Consider the following 21,605-nt stretch of genomic DNA (forward strand, 5'->3'; position numbering starts at 1 on the left):
CCCTAGTCAGGCTGGAAGGAACATAGAGAGGAGAGGTCCCCGTTTTTGTTTCATTTGTTTGATGTCAGCTACCCCCCAAAATTAAGGGAAGTGCTTGGTATATGTATGTATGTATGATAGTTCCTCTAAACCAGAAAGAAATAGTGTTTCTAGAAACTTTCTTTTTGGAGCAGCCAGTGCTCATAAACAAATTGGAAATTTTAGGCCTAAGATATTGCATTCTCTTCAAATATTTACACACTGCTCTTACGGGACAAAGTAAACCATAAACTCGTATTGAGAGACAAGATCGTGAAAGAGTATAAGCTGAGATCATTATCAACTGGATTTTGAGTTTTGGCTACAAATTCTGGAACAAAGACCAAAGATAGCTCTCTCCACCCTCGGGAATGTGACATGAGATGAGATAGACTGTGCAATTCACTCACTCTCTTGGCTGAAGTTAAGACATGGAGGAAGACAGTCTTCAAGTAAGTTCTCTGTTTAAGACTCTACACATAGGTTCGTAGGGGGCTTTTTTTTCAAGGCCATTAAGACATTAGTGTTTGAGTTCTTGAGGAGGGCAAGACTGCTCGAAATTCATAATCAGAGCTAGCAGTTCCCAAGTCGAGAACTACAGTAATTTTAGTTTGAATACTTGGCTCAAGGCCGAGCGGTACCCTTACACTGCAGTGACTGAAAGGGTCTTTTTGTTCCTCAGGAACACCAAAAAAAATCTGCCATTAGGGGAATAGTGGCTTTGAGTGGAGCAATATACCCCATACGACACCAATCACAGAAGATTTTCCACTTTTCCTGATAAACTGCTGCAGAAGAATTTCGGAAATATCTGTTAAGTTGCTTTGCGGTTGATCTTGAAAGGCCTTTCTTTCGGAGGAGATGCTGGATAGTCTCCAGCTGTGAGGGGACAGGCAATGCACTGCTCCGTGGAATTTTCTTATGTGAGGTTGGCAAAACAGGTTAGGCCATTCTAGAAGTTCTCTTGGTACTTCTGTGAGAATTCTAGCAGATCTGAACACCACTCCGCAGATGGTCACTTTGGAGCCACGAGCATTACCCTGATACCCTTGGATGTTTTGACACTGTTCAATGTCTTACGAATCACACAAATGGTGGGAAGCCATTAAGTCTAGACCGTCCCATGAGTGTTAAAGTGCGAAGTCCACTGCAGCTTGGTCTGGGACTGGAGAGCAATACAAAGGGAGTTTCTGATTCAGGTGGGTGGCGAACATGTCCATGGATAAGGAACGCCACAAAGTCACAAGTCTTTTTGCACAAGAGAAAGCAAAGACTATTTTGAACCGTCATCTCTCGACTGCTCAGAGGGTTTGCAAAGACGTTCCTCGTCCTGGGGATAAACCTCACCAAGAGGGAGATCGCTTGGGACTGTGTCCACTTGATTATCTCTAGTGTTAGATTCCATAGCAGGAGAGTCTGTGCCTCCTTGTCTGGAGATACAGGTCACCAACATGGAGGTGACACTCATCAATACCACAATTCAGTCTGAGAAGTGAAGTAATGATAGTTGCAGTGCTTTCACTTCTAGGAAATTTATGTGATAGGTCTTGTCCCTTCTGACCATAGGCCCAATATTTGCGCTTTCCCTAGGTGAGCACCCTACCCCTGGCAAAATGCATCAGTGAACAGTAAGAACTGTGGTGAAGGAGCCTGAAGGGAGTTCTCGTTAACAGGTTCTCCTCGTCCAGCCCCCAAAGGAGGTCTCTTATCATCTCCTTAGGTCCTTGTAACAGGGGTATATGGTGGTCAGAAGCCTGTGATCATAGACTCTTTAGAGCCTACTACACTGAACGCAGATGCAACCTCCCCAGAGGGACAAGTTTCTCTAACGAGGAGTGATGGCCTAGTAGCTTCTGACAAGTTAGATGCAACCTTCCCAGAGGGACAAGTTTCTCTAACGAGGAGTGATGGCCTAGTAGCTTCTGACAAGTTAGGGCAAGAAGGGGATTTCCTTTCAAAAAGGTTGTTGCCAATACTCTGAACCTGGAGATTGGCTGAAGGAAATGCTTTGACTTGAACTGAGTTTATGCCCATGCCTAGATAACTGATGGACTGCTTGGGGATGAGACTGGGCTTCTGCAGGTTCAGTTAGATCTCTAACTCCTTGCACAGATCCACAAGTAAGTCTATGTATTTCAGTATCAGAGCTAGGGAATCTGCTAAAATCAAGTCGTACAGGTATTTCTGGAGCCTGATGCTCATGGCATGAGCCCAGGCTGAGACAAGGACAAAGATCTTGGTGAAGACTTGACATGCTGTTGATGTCTCAAAAGTGAATGTTGTCTCAAAAGTGAAACCTTAGGTACTTCCTTGAGGGAGAATGGATGGAAACCTGAAAATAGGCGTTATTTCAGGTCTACCGTCAGAAGGTAGTCGTTCTCCCTGATGGCCTGGAGAACGAAGGTTGGGGTCTTCACTTTGAACCTTGTCTGTAGTATAGAGGTTCAAAGGGGAGAGGTCTATGATGGGTCTCCAACCTCTCGTCAGCTTCTCTACCACGATTAAATTGCTGAGGAAGCTTGGAGAGTTGTCTGAGACGGTGTCAGGCAAATTTCTCGAAATCAATTGCACGAAGGTAAATTTCTCGAATTCAATTGACCGAAAAATAATTTCTCGAACTATCATTTTCTCTAATGTCAATTACTCAAAAACAAACAAGAAAAATTCCCCAAAAACAATCGAAAGTATCCCATAAGGGCCAAAGACCAATTTATAAAGAGGCTATCAGCATTCCGTGATGTACTGTATGTACGAGCGTACGTATAATGCACGATACACTGCGTACCTATTTGTAATCACACTTTTGCGTCATAAAAGATATTAACTTTTTTTTTTTTTTACATAAAATAATACAGTATGGAAAAACAGAGTAAAAAGAAAATGAGTGAGACTAAAACAAGTGAAAATCATAAGATAAAAAGAGACGAAGAGAGGCCTGTCGAAGAATATCTACGAAGTGTAGCATACAACATTTCTTTTTGATTGATAAAATTTTAATACTTTATTTCATTCTAAATGATAATATTTTTATACATACAATAAAACTACAACCTTTGTATTTTTTTCATTCCTTCATTTACAATAAGTTTTTAACCTTTGTGTTTGTCAACCCAAAAGGATATATTTTTCCTTGAAATACATGAAAATTTTTCTATTCCATTTTCTCGACAAAATAGATATCAGTTATCAAGAAATGTGGGATTCGAGAAAATGATAGTTTGAGAAGTTATTTTTCGAGCAATTGAATTCGAGAAATTTACCTAAAAGCGTCTGAGACAACCTCAACTGGTCCTTTAGTCAGAAATTTGGAAACTACTTCTAACAAAAGTAGGTCTTTTACTGATACTTTCAAATAGTATTGTTGGATGGTCAGATTCCTGGTCAGAGGCAATGGACAGTCTATGAAGAGAATCTGATACTCTAGATGGAGGACTTCTACCGTCCAAGGGTTGACCCTTGTCCTGCCACCTTTTCCAAAAGCTTTGTAGGCATCCCCTACCTGGTGGTAAGCTGGGGACATGCCCTTCCCAGTGTGAAATTCTACAACCTTGTCCTTTTTGACCGGTCAAATGTTATTTCTGATGAAAGGTGGGTCTAGCGTTCAACCTCTTGGGTTGTCGTTCAACCTCTTGGGTTGTTGTGCATTTGTTGGAGGGACAAGTCGTCTCTGTTGGGGAACTGGCCTAAAAGTCAAGTTCCTGGGTTTTTTTCTGTGGAGTGGCAACCTCGGTGCCACTATTCTACTTAACATAGGACTTTGGCCTAACCACTCCAACTTTTCAATCGCCTTTGCCACATCCGAGGATGGGAAAAGGAGGGGGAATTGATTAGTTCCGAATTCCCTAGGGCTAAAGCGTCTCTAGGGGACTGCTGCTTAGAGCATCTGGCTAAGTCAGCGTCGCATCTCTTAAGAACACAATTTCTCTCAAAGGAAGATGTTCTGATCAAGGAGGAACTATGGCTTTAGCACCAGATCTAGACAGCTCCTAAAATTGTTCACTAACATGTTAATTTTTTAAGTTCTGTGACACCGCAAAGCGAGAGACTACTTCGGAACAGTGGTTTATGCACGAGCAGATTTGGATTGCTGACAGAGCTGCAACTTCCATGTTAGCTAGCTGGGGTCCCGATATCATGGCAGAGAGATTAAGCAGTCTTTCAGCAGGTACTGATGAGACTAGATTAGTCATACCAGTGTTAATTAGAAGACAACTCTGAAAGGTAGCAGAGTTATGTAAAAATGTCTCTGGTATGACAGAGTTAATGGTGGGAGCTTTGGGGATCTACTGGCTTTCAGCGAGTTTTCAGATGTAAAGACGTGAGTATTCCGAAAATTTAGTGTATCCTTAGTCTGATTTGAAAACAACACATCAAATCTGAGCCTGAGGCTTTAAGACTGTGGAAAGGTCGAGTCGACAGTGCACAGTCTGTTAGCGGTCTGTGCAAGGGGAGGTTCAGCCAATCCTCTCAAATGATGGATGAGGTTCATAATCTTGATAAAGTGTGAAGTTCCAGAGCTAGACACTGGGGCCTCAAGGGGGACACATCAGCAGAGCTAGTATTCACACACGCAATGAGGCTCTCCGGAGAGTCATCAATAGTTATAATGTTAAGACTTGGTTGTTCTGTTTTAATGGCTGTAGAGTTCTAAGCTCTTCCTTGGATGTTCTTCCTTTCCCTCCAGTCATATGTGATGGGAAAAGAAGGTGGAGAAGAAGCGGGAGGAGTCCTCCTCACTCTCGTTAAGAACGGTCTCCTTTAGCAACGAGCAAGGCAGAAGAATTGAAGTCACTCAGAGCTTGATTTATGAGGCAACAGAGTTCTCAACACTCTGCTATCTAAAACCTCTACGGTAAGGACTACGTCTACACTGTCTGCCACTATTTCCTTCATCTGTATCAGACGGGGGAGTGCTTTAAGGGAAAGGGGAAAACTTTCTGGGCACCTTATCCACAACCTGTACCTGCAAAGAATTATCTGAAATAGAATGACGTTCCATAAAACGTGTATTACTACCATCATGAACATCAGGCCAAGGGCTGGTGTGCAGTCTGTCCTTATGATTAGTAGGTTTATCATCACCATAAGACACAGGTCTTTTATTAAAGTAAGATTTTTATCATACTTATGCTTAACAGAAAGTTTATAAAACTCTGGGAGAACTTTAAAGTAATGTGGAGATGATCTATCACGCCCTCTGGAATAAGAAGGGCATATCGTAACACTAGCACCATTATGATGCCGCATCAAAATGGCGGAGCGTTTAGCGACGTCATAATGTCTAGGAGTGACAAATTGTTTAGACCTGTTGGCCTGCTCAAGATGAGGAGTTACCTCACACGTTGTGAAGGCGACCTCATCACGTTTATATATAGTGGCACATTGTTATTCTGAACGTTCGGTCTAGCTGTATTACTGATAGCTAAAATTTCTGAGTAAAGCAGGATTTTTTATACTGGACTTCACAGCATCATTAGCCTTAGAAGAAGAGACCTGTTTAGAGCAAGTAGGCATGGCAAAATCTGGGGGAAGGGGGGGGGGGGGGCCCACAGCCGATGCAGTCCAACTACCCTCATAATAAAGAGATGACAAGTCTACTAACTCGTCCCAGAAACTCTTCTGAGGAGATCTCTGCCGAGGACCCCTAGACATACGAGTCAGGCCTTGCTCATTTCAAGCTGGAGACAGGTAATATACAGTCAGCTCGTGCTGTACACGAGTTAATACTTTGAGATTTCACTTATAAGCGACATAGAGAACCGCAATACCCATTAAATAAAAAAGCAAATATTCGCAATAAAAAAATTTTGCTGTGCGATGTTTTCAGATAGTCCGTGCTCCTTTGCTAGGGGTTTGCTTTGTGCCACTTCTCTCTCCCTCCACCCAGTTCGTCCCAGCTCTCACTGTACAATGTATATCCATTTACTGTGGTAAAAAAATACAGCTATGTTTGAAATAATCCAGATTTACAGTAGATTACACTGGTGTTTCATTTAACTGTATCCAATGATAATGCATGTAATATTCACATTTTAATATCATATTTGTAAATAAAAACATAGTGAATGATAATCTTTTCAATTGTTAAAATTTATGCTTTCCAAATCAGCTGATTAAGGCACACTACTCAAGGATACTGCATATTTCTGAAAAGAAAAATTATAATTTGCTATAACATTTTCCATTTGGCAAAATAATTTCAAGTTTTATTTGAAATTTCTTATATTCTTATGTTAATGGCAAATCCTAAAATTTCCTTTAGAAAAAGCATTTTATCATAAACTCCATGGTATGTATGAACAGCAATTTCAAGGCCAGCTTAATGTTACTTCACTTTTATTACAAATCTTTTACCACACACATTACAATCTTTATTGTTATTACTGTTATATTTGTTTTAGTTATAAGCTGTATTTGTTTAAAAAGGTATAAAAATAAAACCATTTGTGAGTTTTAGAAGTTGCACTGACTAAAATTTTCATTTTGAGACATGTACAGCAATGCATAAAATATAGAAATCCACTTTTGATGGCATTTGTGGACTATGAAATAACCTTTGATAGTGTTCACCGGCCAATTTTGTGGCGAGTCCTGCGTTATTATGGAATTCCTCTTAAATATGTGAACTTGATTAAGTCTGTTCATGAGCATAGCAAGTGCCAAGTTGATGTTAATGGAGTCTTACCAAATGAATTTCCATAGAACAGTGGTGTACTCCAAGGGAATGTGTTGTCACCTATGTTGTTTATCCTCCTCATGAATTTTGTAATACGTAGAACAGTCAGAGGTGGTGGAGAAGGATTAGACTGGATTTGTGATAGGAATTTAGTACTGTATACCTAAAGTATGCTGATAATGGTGTCCTAGTTAGCAGAACATCACAGTATTTGCAATGCTTGCTTACCAAAATGCATGAAATATCACATGAGGTTGGGCTGAAGATAAATAGAAGAGAGAAATGATGAGAACGGAGTATGCAATGGAAGATGAAATATCATTGGAAGGAGAAAGGATTAATGAAGTAGAATCATTCAAATATTTAGGAACTTTGATCTCCAATACATGGTCTCTACAAAAATTTATTGAAGGATTGAAAAAATCAAATCAGACAATGGCTAGGTTAAGTAAAATTGGGGAATCAAATCGCCTGAAATAACATATAAAAAATTAGACTATATACTGTATTATTTTAGTTTAGTGAGATCAGTGTTACTCTATGGACATGAGTCATTGTAGGACAATGTAACAGTCTCCAATAGATTTAGTAGATTTAAGAACAAAGCCCTCAGAAGAATATTGGGAGTTAAATGGCAGGACAGTATTAGAAATGAGACTATAAAAGAGATTACTTGAGTGCTAAATGTGGACAAGATCATGATGAGGGGTAGATGGAGATGGTTTGGGCACGCTCTTCGCACTCCCCAAGAGAGATTAGTTCACCAAACGTTCAGCTGGGCTCCACAAGGCACTAGAAGAATTGGAAGACCTAGGCCTACATGGCTGAGAACTATGAGGCGCAAAATAGGAGATGATGAAGAGACAACCGGAAAAATTTAACAAAGGCTCTTTGCGTCAATAGGCGTAGGACGAGATGATGATGATAATGAACAATGTTTACATTTTCGTCAACAACCATCTACCGCCATATCTTGGCAGAAATGTAAATAATCCTAGGTGTCCAAAACAAGTGCTATTGGTGATGGAAGTATTGTAATACAGGTACTGTAAAGATAACATTAATTCTTATTTCTAATTTACTTACACACACATCTACAGTACTATACAGTATATGATTATCCTCAGCATATTTTATATTAAGTCAATCCTTCCAAACTACTATGCAAGTAAAAAAATTAAATTACAAATAGGGAATATTCTAGGTTCCAACCAACTAGGCTTGCCTATTGACAACAGGCCCAAAGTACTATAAATAATTTAAGATATAATTAATGGTAAATATTTTTATTTTAATTAAAACATGAAACTATATACTAATACAGTAGAAGATGGGATAAATATTACTGGGTTACTGCAGATGTCGGACGGATTCCCTACAGCAGACAACTCAGACGCATCAGGAATTGCGTCACACTAAAAGATGGCTGCATAAAACTTCATACGAAAATGGTTAGGGGACTTTGTATAAATTATGTACACTTGGTTAATCTTAAATTGTATACATATTGTGCAGTATAGATTACAGTTATGTTATTCATTGTGAATGTAGGCTGTGTGTGTGGTGAGTCAAGTCGCCCAAACGAAAACAGCAAACACAAAACAGTTAAGCTTTCCTGTAGTGATAAGAGTATACTACAGTAATATACACTACAGCATCAGCTAGTGTTATAAAGTATTAATAGATAAGAACAACTATACTGTGATAGAAACCACATAAAAACAATATTAGGCAGTACTTGGTATGTTAATTACCTGAGCGTAGGAAATGGGCAGTGAGATGTTAAGTTAGGAGTTATCCCCCCTAGGGCAGAAAGTATTCCCAAATTCTTGGTTTCCGCACCTGTCTGTGTCACTTAACCCTAACGAATAGTGGGGGCTTACTGTAAGGGTCTTTCAGTAAGGCTGCCTCAGTATGGGGGTGGGGATGACACGCTCTACTCTATGGTTTGGACAGGAAAGCAGAGGTAATTTCACTGCTTTGATAGGAGACATCTTTATCTAAAGGGGGATACATCTTATCTGCATAATCTGGCATGTATAAATCTCCACTCACTGGACTCATGGTATGGAGGGAGATCTAGACATTATAAAATAATCAGGGACATGTGCACCTAAAGGATCTGGGTCAGAGAGCACAGCAGCCAGGAGGATCCTCAATAAAAACTGGTTCAACCTTATATTGAACATTATTAGCACTGGATAATAGAATGTTAACAAAATTAAGGCTGTCATCCGTGACCAAAGCCTCAGAGGTCTCCTGACACGAAGGACCTGGAAGGAGGATAACGTTCACCGCGGTCCCAATCTTATGCTTCTTGGATTGTGTCTTGCAGCAAGAATGGAATCTCTCCCACTGGGAGGACAACCACTCCATTCTGTGCTCACAAGGTGATTCCACAGAACATCTTTTACCCTTACATGAAGGACAAACCAGGTGTGGATCTACTTCTACCCGGCTCATAAATATACCACAGGGGTGACCATCTTGGCCAGGGCAGGAACGCATCAAATTCGACAATCGTTGTAAGGCACACACTCGTAAACTCACAAATAATTATAGCACGCAAGTGACAATGAATGTCAAAGATACACCGCTAAGCAACATAAGGGTACTGAGGGGGGATGTGGATGTTTGATCGCAAAGGAGAAGGAAGGAATGTTCGATCTCCTTCCTGACCAGAAGTGTTATGACTAAGCACTTTGAACAAGCGTTGTACGTCAAGTGCAGCAGTTGCCAAGTAACGAAGCATGACGTAATCTTGCCAATTTCTTTTGACTGTCTGATAGCAGAAAACGAAACTAGAAGTAACTCATATAAATGACTTGGAAGGATCTATCTGCATAGGAATAAACAATAATTCTGAAAAGCAATCATACACTGAATTCTTGTTGCATGAAAAATGCATACAGAGAAGAGACCAAATACTTCTTTAGTGATCTTCATTCAATAAAGTAAAAGGAAACTGGTTAAGAATTCAAAATAGATAATACTTTCTAATAAAGGGTGTTGCATACAGTTTAGCGGATGTGTTTTTCTGAGGCCATAAACATTTTGTTGCTCTGTGGGCATAAAGCTTAATCCAAAACATATTATTGTTAATAAATTTCACAATAAAATCTACATGAAAAGGAATTATATACATATATATGCAGTGAACATTTAGAACCTTTACTGAAAGAACAGTATGTAATTATAAGCACTAAATCTGACTATGGAAGTTAAGATAGTACTAAACGAGTAAATGGGTAGGCAAGTCGGATTTCCCACCCTCAAGATAAGTTAAATAGATTAAAACCCAAACAATTCATCACCAGGTTGGCTGGTAAGCAAGTATTGGTGAGTCATATCATTATCAACTCCACAAAAAATAATTAATCTTTCTCCGTAATTCCCCCTAAACAAAAATTAATCTTCTCGGCCATTTTGTCTACAACGTACAAGCTTTACCGCTATGCAGTGTATGCTCTAAACACTAACTTGGAACATAAATCCTGAGAGGAACTGCAAGATATCATAACCCTACAATGGTTATTTAAAACCCAGTGATTTCCCTGTGCAGAAATGCCAACGATCAAGTAGTTATTAACTTGAAATGCAATAAACTTATCACATTCTGGAAGGGTAGACATGTCATGATGAACACTTGGATGTAGAAAACTGAAGAATGGGAAACTCCATTAAATTGCAAAGTTAATAAGCTGCTTATATTTCTAGATTATATTTTGCAGGCTCTAATTTTTCTTATGCCCTCATAATTTTGGTACATTATACTACGTTGCTTTTCACAAATTTGTATAAACCAATCTATAATTCATAAATAAATTCCTGAAGAAAAATTATTTTTATTGTAGGTTTTGTCACAGAAGAAACACTGATCAAGAGCCAAAGGATAATGCAAAAAATCTGTGTTACCCAAATAAATATGCCTCTTGCCCTGTAATTGGTACCTTTAAACAGGCTGACCTAAAGGAAAAAGAATCTTCAATACCTTCAAACAGACATGTTTTAGTTATGTTATAAGTTTGCACATTTTACTAACACAAAAATAAATGGACAATTATCAGCTACAAAACTGGATACCTACTTGAGCTTGTGCCTGCAAATGAGCTAGGTGAGTTTGTCGGTAACGTGAATCTGCTGCTGCCAAAGCATTTTGAAGGGTTTCTTCAGCATGTACCATGGTAGCAAGTTTGTACTCGTACATTTCCATCACAGCTGTTAAACCAATGTCCTTTAACTGGGATAAAATGCAGAAAATAAATGAAATGGAAGTTATGAAAATAGTACTGATTTACTTTAGGCAAGATGATTTTTTTATAAGAATGAGGTTTGGGATATTTACATGAACTTCAAGGACAAACAGTAAATTCTCATTATACAAATACACAAAATTACTTTAAGCATCTCCTATATAATATGTCTACGGTGTATTTTGACTGTAAAATCATGCTGTATTTTGACTAGCAAACTCCTGCTGATTAAGTATACAGTAGTTTGAACTTAAAAATTCATACACAGTGTATAATAATTTAGAAATATTACACTTGATGTATTTTCATTTACTTTATCTCATGTGAGAAAAGTTCACTGTACTCATCTATCCTATGTCTATTCTTCATGCATTCCAAACTACAGCCATCCAATATAATTGAATTTCAGGACTTTCATACATATCTTTTTTTTAAAGAACTTCCACATCTAATTTATGACTAAGTATAAAAGTCAATGTGATCTTCATTTCAAGGATATTAAGCACTCACATGAATTTACAGAACAATTCATAATTCCTTTAAAAAAAATTATTATTGAATGATTAATCCCAAGATACTTTTTCAACATTCAGCAGCAACTTAATAAACTCTCAAGAACTTGATAATTCAACAAATGTTATATGCATTTACTTGATGGGAGATGAAACTGTCTTGTATAAACACAAATACTGCCAAAGATTATTCTTTCTATACGGTACTGATACTGTCGTCATAAAATAGTAGCTCAATAAGACCCACATTTCTAGAATCTATGAACTATTTTGAAAATTAGAGAAAGGAAAAGACCACACTTTTGGACCTAATGTAATGCTTCTTTGGGGCTGAGGCCCTTTTGAACTATCTATAGTGAGTCATGCAAGGCAAACTCCATATATCACCTTCTAAAGAGTATTTACTGATATGGCAAAATGATGCTTTCATAATGCCACTTAATAATTAATCACTCACCTCCAGCTTTTCTACAGTACCAGTTAAGCGCTCAATCATTCTTTCAATTCGGACTTCCAAATCAGGTGAGAATGGAATGACCTTCCTCTCTCCCCTAGCATATAATGTCTGTTCCAAACTATTGGGAATATTTGATTTGTTACTCTCTTCCACTGCATTCACTAATGCTTGCATGCTGAAAATAAATATAAATAAATTAAACTAACCTACATAAAACATCATCCAGACATTTCAATCATAAGACAGAAAATTATAAAAATGGAAATATAAAAAATACGGGGGGCAAGAATCACTTACGGAAATAATAAAATTTATTAAAGAAAACTATAATATAAGCAACCTTAACAGATAAGATAGAGAGCAGCCAACAAATTAATTTATATTTTTCCTTGACAAACCTTAATTTCTTAATAGGTGGCTGTAGTTGCTGGAGGGTGGGCCTCACCCACTTGACAGTAAGCAAAAATTTCACTCTGAATTTAGACCTAGAACTTATGGGGTGGTTGAGTCAATTAGTGTACCTTAAAGGACTCACATTTGTATTAGGAAAAATACAAATTAAAAGATTTACCCTTAGGAGAGAGAATGTCTCGATAGTCAATCCGTTTGGTTTACTATCCAGGGAAATCTCAGGAAACTTTATGGTCCTAAACAGGAGTAAATTTATGACTTGTCAATCCCCTAACAACTTGAATGCAAGGATGTTGCATGTGCTAGACTACGTCCCTCCCTACCAGGTGACTTGTAGATGGTCATGGAAAAACCCATATTCATAAGGATATGTCTAAATGTATGACTCATATGAGAAAGTGGCCTGCATGCATTATATCTATCCTCCTTAAGCAGAGACACTTCAATACAAGAAATATCAGTAAAGAACAGTTACTCGATTGTGAGGCGTTAGAGGAGCGTTTGCCATTAATTTTCATGGATATAAAGTTATAGTTTTTTTTTTTTTTTTACTAGAGGTATATCGCATTACACGGGTCATAGTAATGCGACATTATGTTCACAGACTCACGGTAAACTATAATAAGTGCGCTATTCTTAAAGAGTAGGGAGAAATATCAGAAAATAATTTGTATGTTTGGCAGCTCAACACTTTCTTTCATTGTCAGCGAACACCAGAAACCACTAGTGAAAAGAATTACCGAGCCTTTTGCTTTTGGTGCGGTCACTTTTTTCTTACTATTTATAGTGCTAGTGAACTGTAGAGGTATCCTTATCATGCCTAAAAGCAAAAGAAGACTCTTAATTAAATATAGGGAAAATATAGCCCTGTAAGACAGAACTAAACAACAAAGCGGGAGGTGGCACCTCCTGATACCCTCACCTTGAGTGAGAAGTACTCCCATGGGATGAGAGGGGAGAGACTTGGGCCATGCTTGTAGTAATTAGCAGGAAAAGCTTCGGTATATATGTAAGTTTAGTTATTTTCAAAGTATTTAGTTAGTTTTCTTCATCTTATTTTTGTAAAACTTTGAGGGTCGATATCTCGTCTTTATAGTCATTGATATTCAAAACAATTTTCCATAATTTACAAAAATATTTCAAATCCAAAGACATTCTTGGAAATAAAAATGCAATAATTTGGTCAGAGGAATTTAAAAAAAGGTAAAATAAATTCCTCGAAATGATGTTTCCACACTCCCATCAGTACTACTCATGGCAATCAATATCTAGTTCAATACAATATTAATTGAGGAAAATCAGAAAAGAAAATGTCTTATTTTTATTCACAGAATTTTTTTTTATCAGATTCCCCCCAAAAATTATACAAAATCACCAGAGTAATATTATAAACAACATATATCAAAATAATGGTAATCCAATATTCATCCCCATCAATGACCCGAGATGTCGGGATGACAGAAAACCTCAAATCAATCAATCAATATTCAATGATTTTGGCTTTAACGGTGGAGAACTTCCGGTCCAGCACATAACAGAATAACTGTTGTACCCCAACTGTCCCTGTTGTCAGTACAGCTATTACTGGATCATTGGGCAGAGGATACATGTCTACTTCCTCTGGCATGTAGAACCTCCATTGTCAAGAAAACACGCGAGCCAGAAACTTGCTGGATTAGCTAGTGTAAGAAATTCCCTGGACCAGAGATTTAGGAATTAGGTGTAAGTAAAGCCCTGCAAGTAAAGACAAACCACAGACACATAAAGGTGGGTTTGGACTCTTGAGGAGGCACAAAAGTGCCAATCAATGGACATCACCCTTCCTGATATGTGCTGTAGTGGCCCTTTGGTCACTGAACTCACAAATGAGTGCATGGATCTTGACAATCGTAGGCGCAATCTCTGGATTATCTGCTTTAGCCAGCAACAGACCAAAGTCGGGTGCCGTGAAATGGATGATGCCCCGAGACTCCTTCCCCCTTGACGCACCTATGAATAATTTCCCTTCCCCTTAGGGTACTCACGCACTGACAACACAAAAGGGTGATACCCAGCAGAGGAATGAAGGATGCCAAGTGTTGGGGGGCACTGAAGGGAGTGGTAAAGAATAGAGGTGTCAATGCAGAATTTGTTGCACAAGAAACTGATTGTACCAACTGTGATTTATGGATGGATCGGAGTTGTGGGGAATGAAAGTGAGAGACAGATACTAAATGTGTTCAAACTGAAGTGTTTGATGAGTATGGTCATTGTATCTCAGTTGAATAGGGCTAAGAAAGGAAGTAGAAAGAGTGAGAAAGGGTGTGACAAATGAAATAGCAGCTAGAGTGGATATGAATGTGTTAAGGTGGTTTGCTAAGGTAGAGAGGATGGAAAATGGCCCTCTGTTAAAGGAGATGAATGCAAGAGTTGATGGGAGCATTGCAAGAGGAAGGCCAAGGTTTTGGGTGGATGGATGGAGTGAAGAAAACCCTTGGAGCCTGAATAGATGTAAGAGGCAAAAAAAGACATGTTAGGAATAGAAATGAATGTACCCTGCTGCTACCTTGGCAGTGGGAGTGTCAGATTAAGAAGCTTCATTTGTGGTGGAAGATGGGGGAAGGGTGGGCTGTGGCATCCCAGCAGTACCAACCCAAATCAGCCGAGTCACTTGTCAGGCAAAAAAAAAGCAGAGTCACTTGTCAGGCAAAAAAAAAGAGAGAGAGAGAGAGAGAGAGAGAGAGAGAGAGAGAGAGAGAGAGAGAGAGAGAGAGAGAGAGAGAGAGAGAGAGAGAGAGAGAGAGCCCTTTGTATCTCTCAGTCTTCTATCCAAAAACTATGTAAAGTGGCATGGTACAGTAGATAAAATTAATTCTATACTAGATAGTATCATGCTATTACAAAAGCAATATGCTATATACGCCAGAACAGGAGAGGTAAAAGGGAAAAAGAAGAGGCGCCGGAGAATAATGGCGCATTATGCGTACATAAAAATCTTTTGATACACAAAAGGAGAATTTTTATAGGATGCAACTTAAGTCATAAAATTTCTTTGAGTTTTTCAGACATAGCTCACATAAATTCAAATTGTTTGGTTTGTTCTTGTTTATTTATTAAAAATTTATTGTTTAAGTTGAAAATGAAGCAAGTCCTTTCAACTATAGATTAATAAACTTACCTTACATCATAAATGTTCTTATAGGATATAAGTATCCCTTAATTACAGAGGTATTACTTGTTTGTAGAGTTCAAGTTTAGTGAAGTTTGTAGGATCTTACCTTGCACTTGGAATATTTCCTTTTGATAACACTGTCAGTGCCTTTGCAATTAGTTCTGGATTGTTGGAACGCTCACATCTGACCAAGTGTTTCATGGTCATAGGATTACTCATCATCTGTAAATAAAAGGTTATTTGCAAAAATCAAATTATTTGATTCTATCTAATGGATGTAAATATCTAAACTTTACTAGAGATTGACACCAGCAAGAAAAAGTAGATGACAATACAGAGATAAAACAGCAATATTTTAAAGAAATTATTAAAAAATATGGTTAATACACTATACACTCAAAACTGCTTCTCACTTTAAAATTAAATTTCTTTTTAAAAATCTACATTCATTCTTGACTATAAAACCCTTTGACATTTAACTCTCATGTGATAAATGGCAAACTTTGGAGTCTTCAATAGATGTAACTAAAAGTGACCCAATAACATACTTTGGAATCATGCATTCATGTAACAAAAAGTGATTCAATGGCACACCTTAGAGTCATCTATTCACATAACCAAAGTTATCTGATGATACACTTTGGAACTCATTCCTGTAACCAAAGGTGATCTAATGGAGCCCTTTAGAGTCACCCATTCGTGTAACCCAAGGTGATCCGATAACAGACTTTGGAGTTATCAATTTATATAACCAAAAGTGATCCCATGACACTAGGGAATAATCAATTCATGCAACCAAAAGTGATCCAACAGCACACTTTGACATAATCAATTCATATAATCTAAAGTAATCTGATAGTTCACTTTGATGTCATCCATTCATGTAACCAAATGTGATCAAATGGCACTTGGAGTCACCCATTCATTTGACCATGAGTGATCCTATGACACACTTTAGAGTCATCTATTAATGTAACCAAAGTAATCCAATGACACAATTTAGTCATTCATTTGGGTAACTAAGAGTGATCCAAATGCACACTTTGGAGTCATTTATTCATGTAACCAAAAGTGATTCGAGGATGCACTTTGGAGTCATCCCTACATGTAACTAAATGTGGTCTGATGATGCATTTTGAAGTCATCCATTCATGTAACCAAAAGTAATCTGCTGGCACACTTTGGAGGCATACTTTCATGTAACCAAAAGTGGTCTGAAGGCACAATTTAGTCATCCATTTATATAACCAAGGTGATCCAACAGCACACTTTAGAGTCACCCATTCATGTAGCCAAAAGTGATCCGATAGTGTCATTTGGAGTCATCCATTCACGTAATGAAACGTAATCAGATGGTCACTTTGGAGACATCCATTCATGTAACCAAAAATAATCCAATGTGATAGTGCACTTAGGAATTGCCCATTCATGAAACCAAGTGATCCAATGGTGCACTTTAGTCATCCGCTCGTGTAACCAAAAGTGATCTGATGGCACAATTTGGAGTCATCTACTCATGCAAACAAATAGTAATCAGATGATGCACTCTGGAGTCATCCATTCATGTAATTGAAATTGATCTGATAATTCATGTAACCAAAAGTCAAAAGATGAACACCAAAAGTGATCCAATAGAGCACTTTTGAGTAATTCATCAACGTAACAAAGTGATCCGATGGCGTACTTCTGAGTCATCCATTCACGTAATCAAAAGTGAACTTTGGAGTCATCAATTCATGTAAGCAAAGGCTATTCGATAGCATTCTCTGCAGTCATCCATTTATCTAACCTATAGTTATTTGATTGAGCATATTGGAGTCATCCATTCACGTAACAAAAAGTGCTAGCACGGCACATTCTGGAGCCATCCATTCATGTAACCAAAAGTGATCCGATGTGCACTTTGTAATCACCCATTTATGTAACAAAGTTATCCAATGTGCACAGAGACCAAAATTCATGTAACTAAGCGATCTGAGGAACACTTTAGTATTATCTGTTCATGTAGGCAAATGATCCGATGTACATTTTGGGAGTAATTCATTCATGTAACCAAAAGTGACCCGATGCACGCTTTGGAGTTATCTGTTCATGTAGGTAAATGATCCAATGCACATTTTGGAGTCAACCATTCATGTGACAAAAAGTGATCCGGTGGTATACTTTGGAATCATCCATTCATATAGTCTTGTAGCCAAAAGTGATCCGATGGTACACTTTGGATTCATCCATTCACGTAACCAAAAGTTATCCAATGGCACACTTTGGATTCATCCATTCATGTAAACAACAGTTACCCAATGATGCACTTTGGAGTCATCCATTCATGTAATAAAAAGTGATCTGATGGCATACTTTAGAGTTATCCATTCAAGTAACCAAAAGTGATACAATGGCGCATTTTTTATTCATCCATTCATGTAACCAAAAGTTATCCAATGGTGCACTCTGGAGTCATCCATTCATGTAATAAAAAGTGATCTGATGGCATACTTTGAAATCATCCACTCATGTGGCCAAAAGTGATCCGATGGTACACTTTGAATTCATCCATTCAAGCAGCGAAAAGTGATCCAATGGTGCACTTTGGAGTATTCCATTCATGTGACAAAAACTGATTCAAAGACAATTTGGAATCATTCATTCATGAAGCCAAAAGTGATCTGATGGTGCACTTTGGATTCATCCATTTAGGTAACCAAAAATTATCCGTTGGCACAATTTGGAGTCATCCATTCATGTAACGAAAAATTATCTGATAGCCCACTTTTGAGGCATCCTTGCATGTAACCAAAAGAGATCCCATGGCAAACTTTGAAGTCCCCGTTAGGTAAGCAAAAGTGATCTGTTAAGAGAATTTGGAATCATCCATTCCTGTAACCAAAGTGATCAGATGATACACTATGAAGTGATCCGTTTGAGTAACCAAAGATATCCAATGGCACACTTTGTATTCATCGATTCTATAACCAAAGTGATCAGATGACGCACTTTGGATTCATCCACTCGTGTAACTACAAGTGATCCAATGGCACACTTAAGAGTCATCTATGTGTGTGACCAAAAGTGATCCATTGATACACATTGGAGTCATACAAACGTGTAACCAATGTGATCCAAAGGCAGAATTTGGATACCATCTATTCATGTAACCATAAGTGATCTGATGTGCACTTTGGAGTCAACCACTGTGTTAACCCTTTTACCCCCAAGCTATTTGGAGCTTTCCAACCTTTAACGCCCTGGCATTTTTTATTTTCAAACACATTTTGCGATATATTTGTTTTAAATTGCTCTAACAACCTTAGTTTTTGTCATGAAAAGGGAATTACCTTCAAAAGGTTCATTCCCGAATCTCGCCACCTCGGCCTGAGGGAGTTGCCTATGGAATCTTCCTGTGACGGCATCCCTCCTCTTCAGGATGGTGTTGGCCCAAAGGTTCACCACCAGATGGGAGAGAAATTTGAGGGCCCAAGTACCAGACAATAGGAAAATCTCCATAGACTTCCTGCAGGACTCCCAAGACAGATCCTTAGATCGAATCAGTTGTCCTAAAGAACCCAACCAGAGGTCAAGCCACGAAGTCGCCTGCATGGTGTACTTAGCGGCCTTCTCCTAGTTGAGGATCTCGGAGACCGAGAATGAGACAAATACCCATGAGCTTCTCGAAGGGCATGGCCCTCAAGAGTGCCTCTATGGAATGGTCGAGAGGCAAGGTAGGGTGAGACTCCTCCAAGATTTCATAATACCTTCTCTGAGGAGGAGCTTGGAAGATGAGTTGGAACGGAGAGAGGAGGTGGACCCAAATGCCTGGGACACTGCCTTCTGCTTAGCACTCCTCAACCCCTTAAACCAGGGTAGAGCTGTACCAGCCTTCAGGGGTTTCCGAGTACCATAAAACTAGTCCAGGACAGTTTCCTTTCCATGAAGAGGGACTTCCAATGGATCTGGCAGCCCATTAACAGAATGAATGCAGGATAGAACCTGCCAGAAGGCATGCTCCGATTTCTTCCTCTCATCCTTTGTTAACTTACGCCTAGCGGACACTGGCAAAGCTTCGTCCTCGAGATCACTTTGCCCTCACCCATAGGAGCCCGGAGTGGGTCCAAGTTGTCATTGGGATAGACCGGAGACAGGGAGACTGCTGTGGACGAGCAAGCTTCCAACTGCTTAAAAGGCAGCGAAGGGGGAAGTCTAGCCGAGGATTTAGGGATTGTAAATAAATCCTAGGGCTCCCTGCTCTGGGGAAGGCGTTCCTCAGTCAGCAAGGGCTTTACAGGCTCTGCTGGTCTGCGAGAAGGATGGGAGTCCGCAGCAGGAGGGGGTACGTTACGCTCAGTTGTAGGTCGTGCCTCCTTAGGCACTATCTAGATTGGGGGGGATGGAAAGAGTCTGTAGCAGATCGCCCTGTCTTCCTTGGGAGGTGTAGGATGGATCCTTTTCCTCTTCCCCTTAGGTCTGGCTTGTGGGACCTTAAACTACAAGGGACTACCTTTTAGTTCTTGCACGCTCTCTTCCCTAGTTCTCTTGCGAGGGTAGAAGAGTTTCTCCTTACCAGGGGGAACCGTCGGAGTGGAACCCTCTGAACTCCTCCTGGGATCTACAGAAGGAGATGCCCCAGGAACGAGAGATGACAAAAGAGGAATCCTAAGAGCGCCTTAGTGATGACAACAGAGGAATCCTAAGAGTGCCTACTAAGGACTGGGAACAGGAAGTGACCCTCGTCACGGCTTGCCGCATTATGTTGAATAATGCTTGAAGCCATGGGGGATCGCAGGCTCCCGATGAGCTGGGAGGGAGGTCCTTAGGAAGACACAGATCCCTGGGCATAGAAACCTGGGGAATTTCTTAGCCCTCTTGCCAGTAGGAGGCTTCCCAGCAGGCAAGATCAGCACAGGCTTACCCTTAGGGATAGGGTCTAGGCATTGTCGCGTGGGCGACTGCCGTCCCTGAGGCAGTGGAAGTCCCGAGACTGAAGAGATTGATGGATATCTCTCCTGGCAAAAGGTTTACCCCAGGAAGGGTGATCAACTTCACCCAGAAACGGCAATATAATTTTCTCCAAGTACGAAGTAACCACCTGGGTGAGGCGAGATAGGTTCTGCGAGGAAGGAAAAATGCAAGACGCTGGAATGTCATACACTAATGCTCCAAACCATTTGCACAATGCTGGTCTGTTGCGTGGTGCAGCATGAGACTGAGCTGGAGCAAGAGGAGGAAACCCAGGGCGAGGAGCTACCGTGAAGCGTAACTCCAGGTCGCACGACCCATAAGAATCCACGTGACGAGGATCCTGAGGTACCTCATCACCAAATCATGTAAGAGGATGGACACCAATAGGACGAGGGCTGCAAGAACCTGAAGGTTCAACATAGTGCCAGTTGCGTGAGCCCAAAGGCTCCGTGCGACGAGTCTGAAGACTCTCAGTCATGAGAGTAAAACTCAGCATGACAAGGGCCATGAGAACCAACAGGTTCAGTGCGACTGAGCCAACGCATAAGATTCGCGCGACGAGGAGAGGACTCCCAGTTACGAGAACTTAAAAGGTTCAGCATAGTGTCTGGCACGAGAGCCCACAGGTTCAGCGTAACCGATGTTGCAAGACCCTGGAGGGTCGGCACAACGGGAAATCGAGGTATCCCTGCCACGAGAGCCCGAAGGTTCAGAGTGACAAAAGGCACGAGACCGAAGACTCAGCATAACCAGGGTTACGAGACTCCGAAGGATCAGCGCAATGGGAAACCGAGGTTTCCCTGCCACAAGAGCCCAGAGGCTCAGTGTAACCAGGGTTGCGAGACTTTGAAGGGTCAACGCAACAGGAAACCGAAGATTCCCTGCCACAAGATCCCAAGGGGTCAACGTGACGGGAGGCATGAGAGCCAAGGGGCTCAACGTAACCAGGGTTAAGAGACTGTGAAGGATCAACATAACGGGAAACCGAGACCTCAAAGCCCCGGGAACTTAAAGGTCAAGCACGACTGATGGCACGAGAGCCCGAAGGGTCAAAGTAACCATCATAACGAGAGCCCGAAGACTCAGCATAACTGGAACCCATAAGTTCCAAGTCGCGAGAACCCGAAGGTTCAGTGCAACGAGGGTCAAAGAATATCCAGGATGGAGAGGGGTT

The 21,605-nt window shown here is 40.0% G+C and overlaps 1 protein-coding gene across 2 annotated transcripts in view; it reads right to left on the reverse strand.

The window, feature by feature from the left end:
- The window catches only part of LOC137650062 (protein CIP2A-like), a 309,476-nt gene that overhangs the window by 10,749 nt on the left and 277,122 nt on the right, over window positions 1–21,605 (reverse strand). For both annotated transcript variants that reach the window (XM_068383107.1, XM_068383108.1), the window contains exons 12-14: window positions 15,585–15,700; window positions 11,917–12,091; window positions 10,782–10,934 (exon numbers count right to left, since the gene is read on the reverse strand). In XM_068383107.1, the coding sequence (XP_068239208.1) occupies window positions 10,782–10,934; window positions 11,917–12,091; window positions 15,585–15,700 (444 nt within the window). The remainder of the gene's footprint in view (window positions 1–10,781; window positions 10,935–11,916; window positions 12,092–15,584; window positions 15,701–21,605) is intronic.

This window comes from Palaemon carinicauda, chromosome 11, assembly GCF_036898095.1.
Source record: "Palaemon carinicauda isolate YSFRI2023 chromosome 11, ASM3689809v2, whole genome shotgun sequence".
In the NCBI taxonomy this organism is placed as follows: domain Eukaryota; kingdom Metazoa; phylum Arthropoda; class Malacostraca; order Decapoda; family Palaemonidae; genus Palaemon; species Palaemon carinicauda.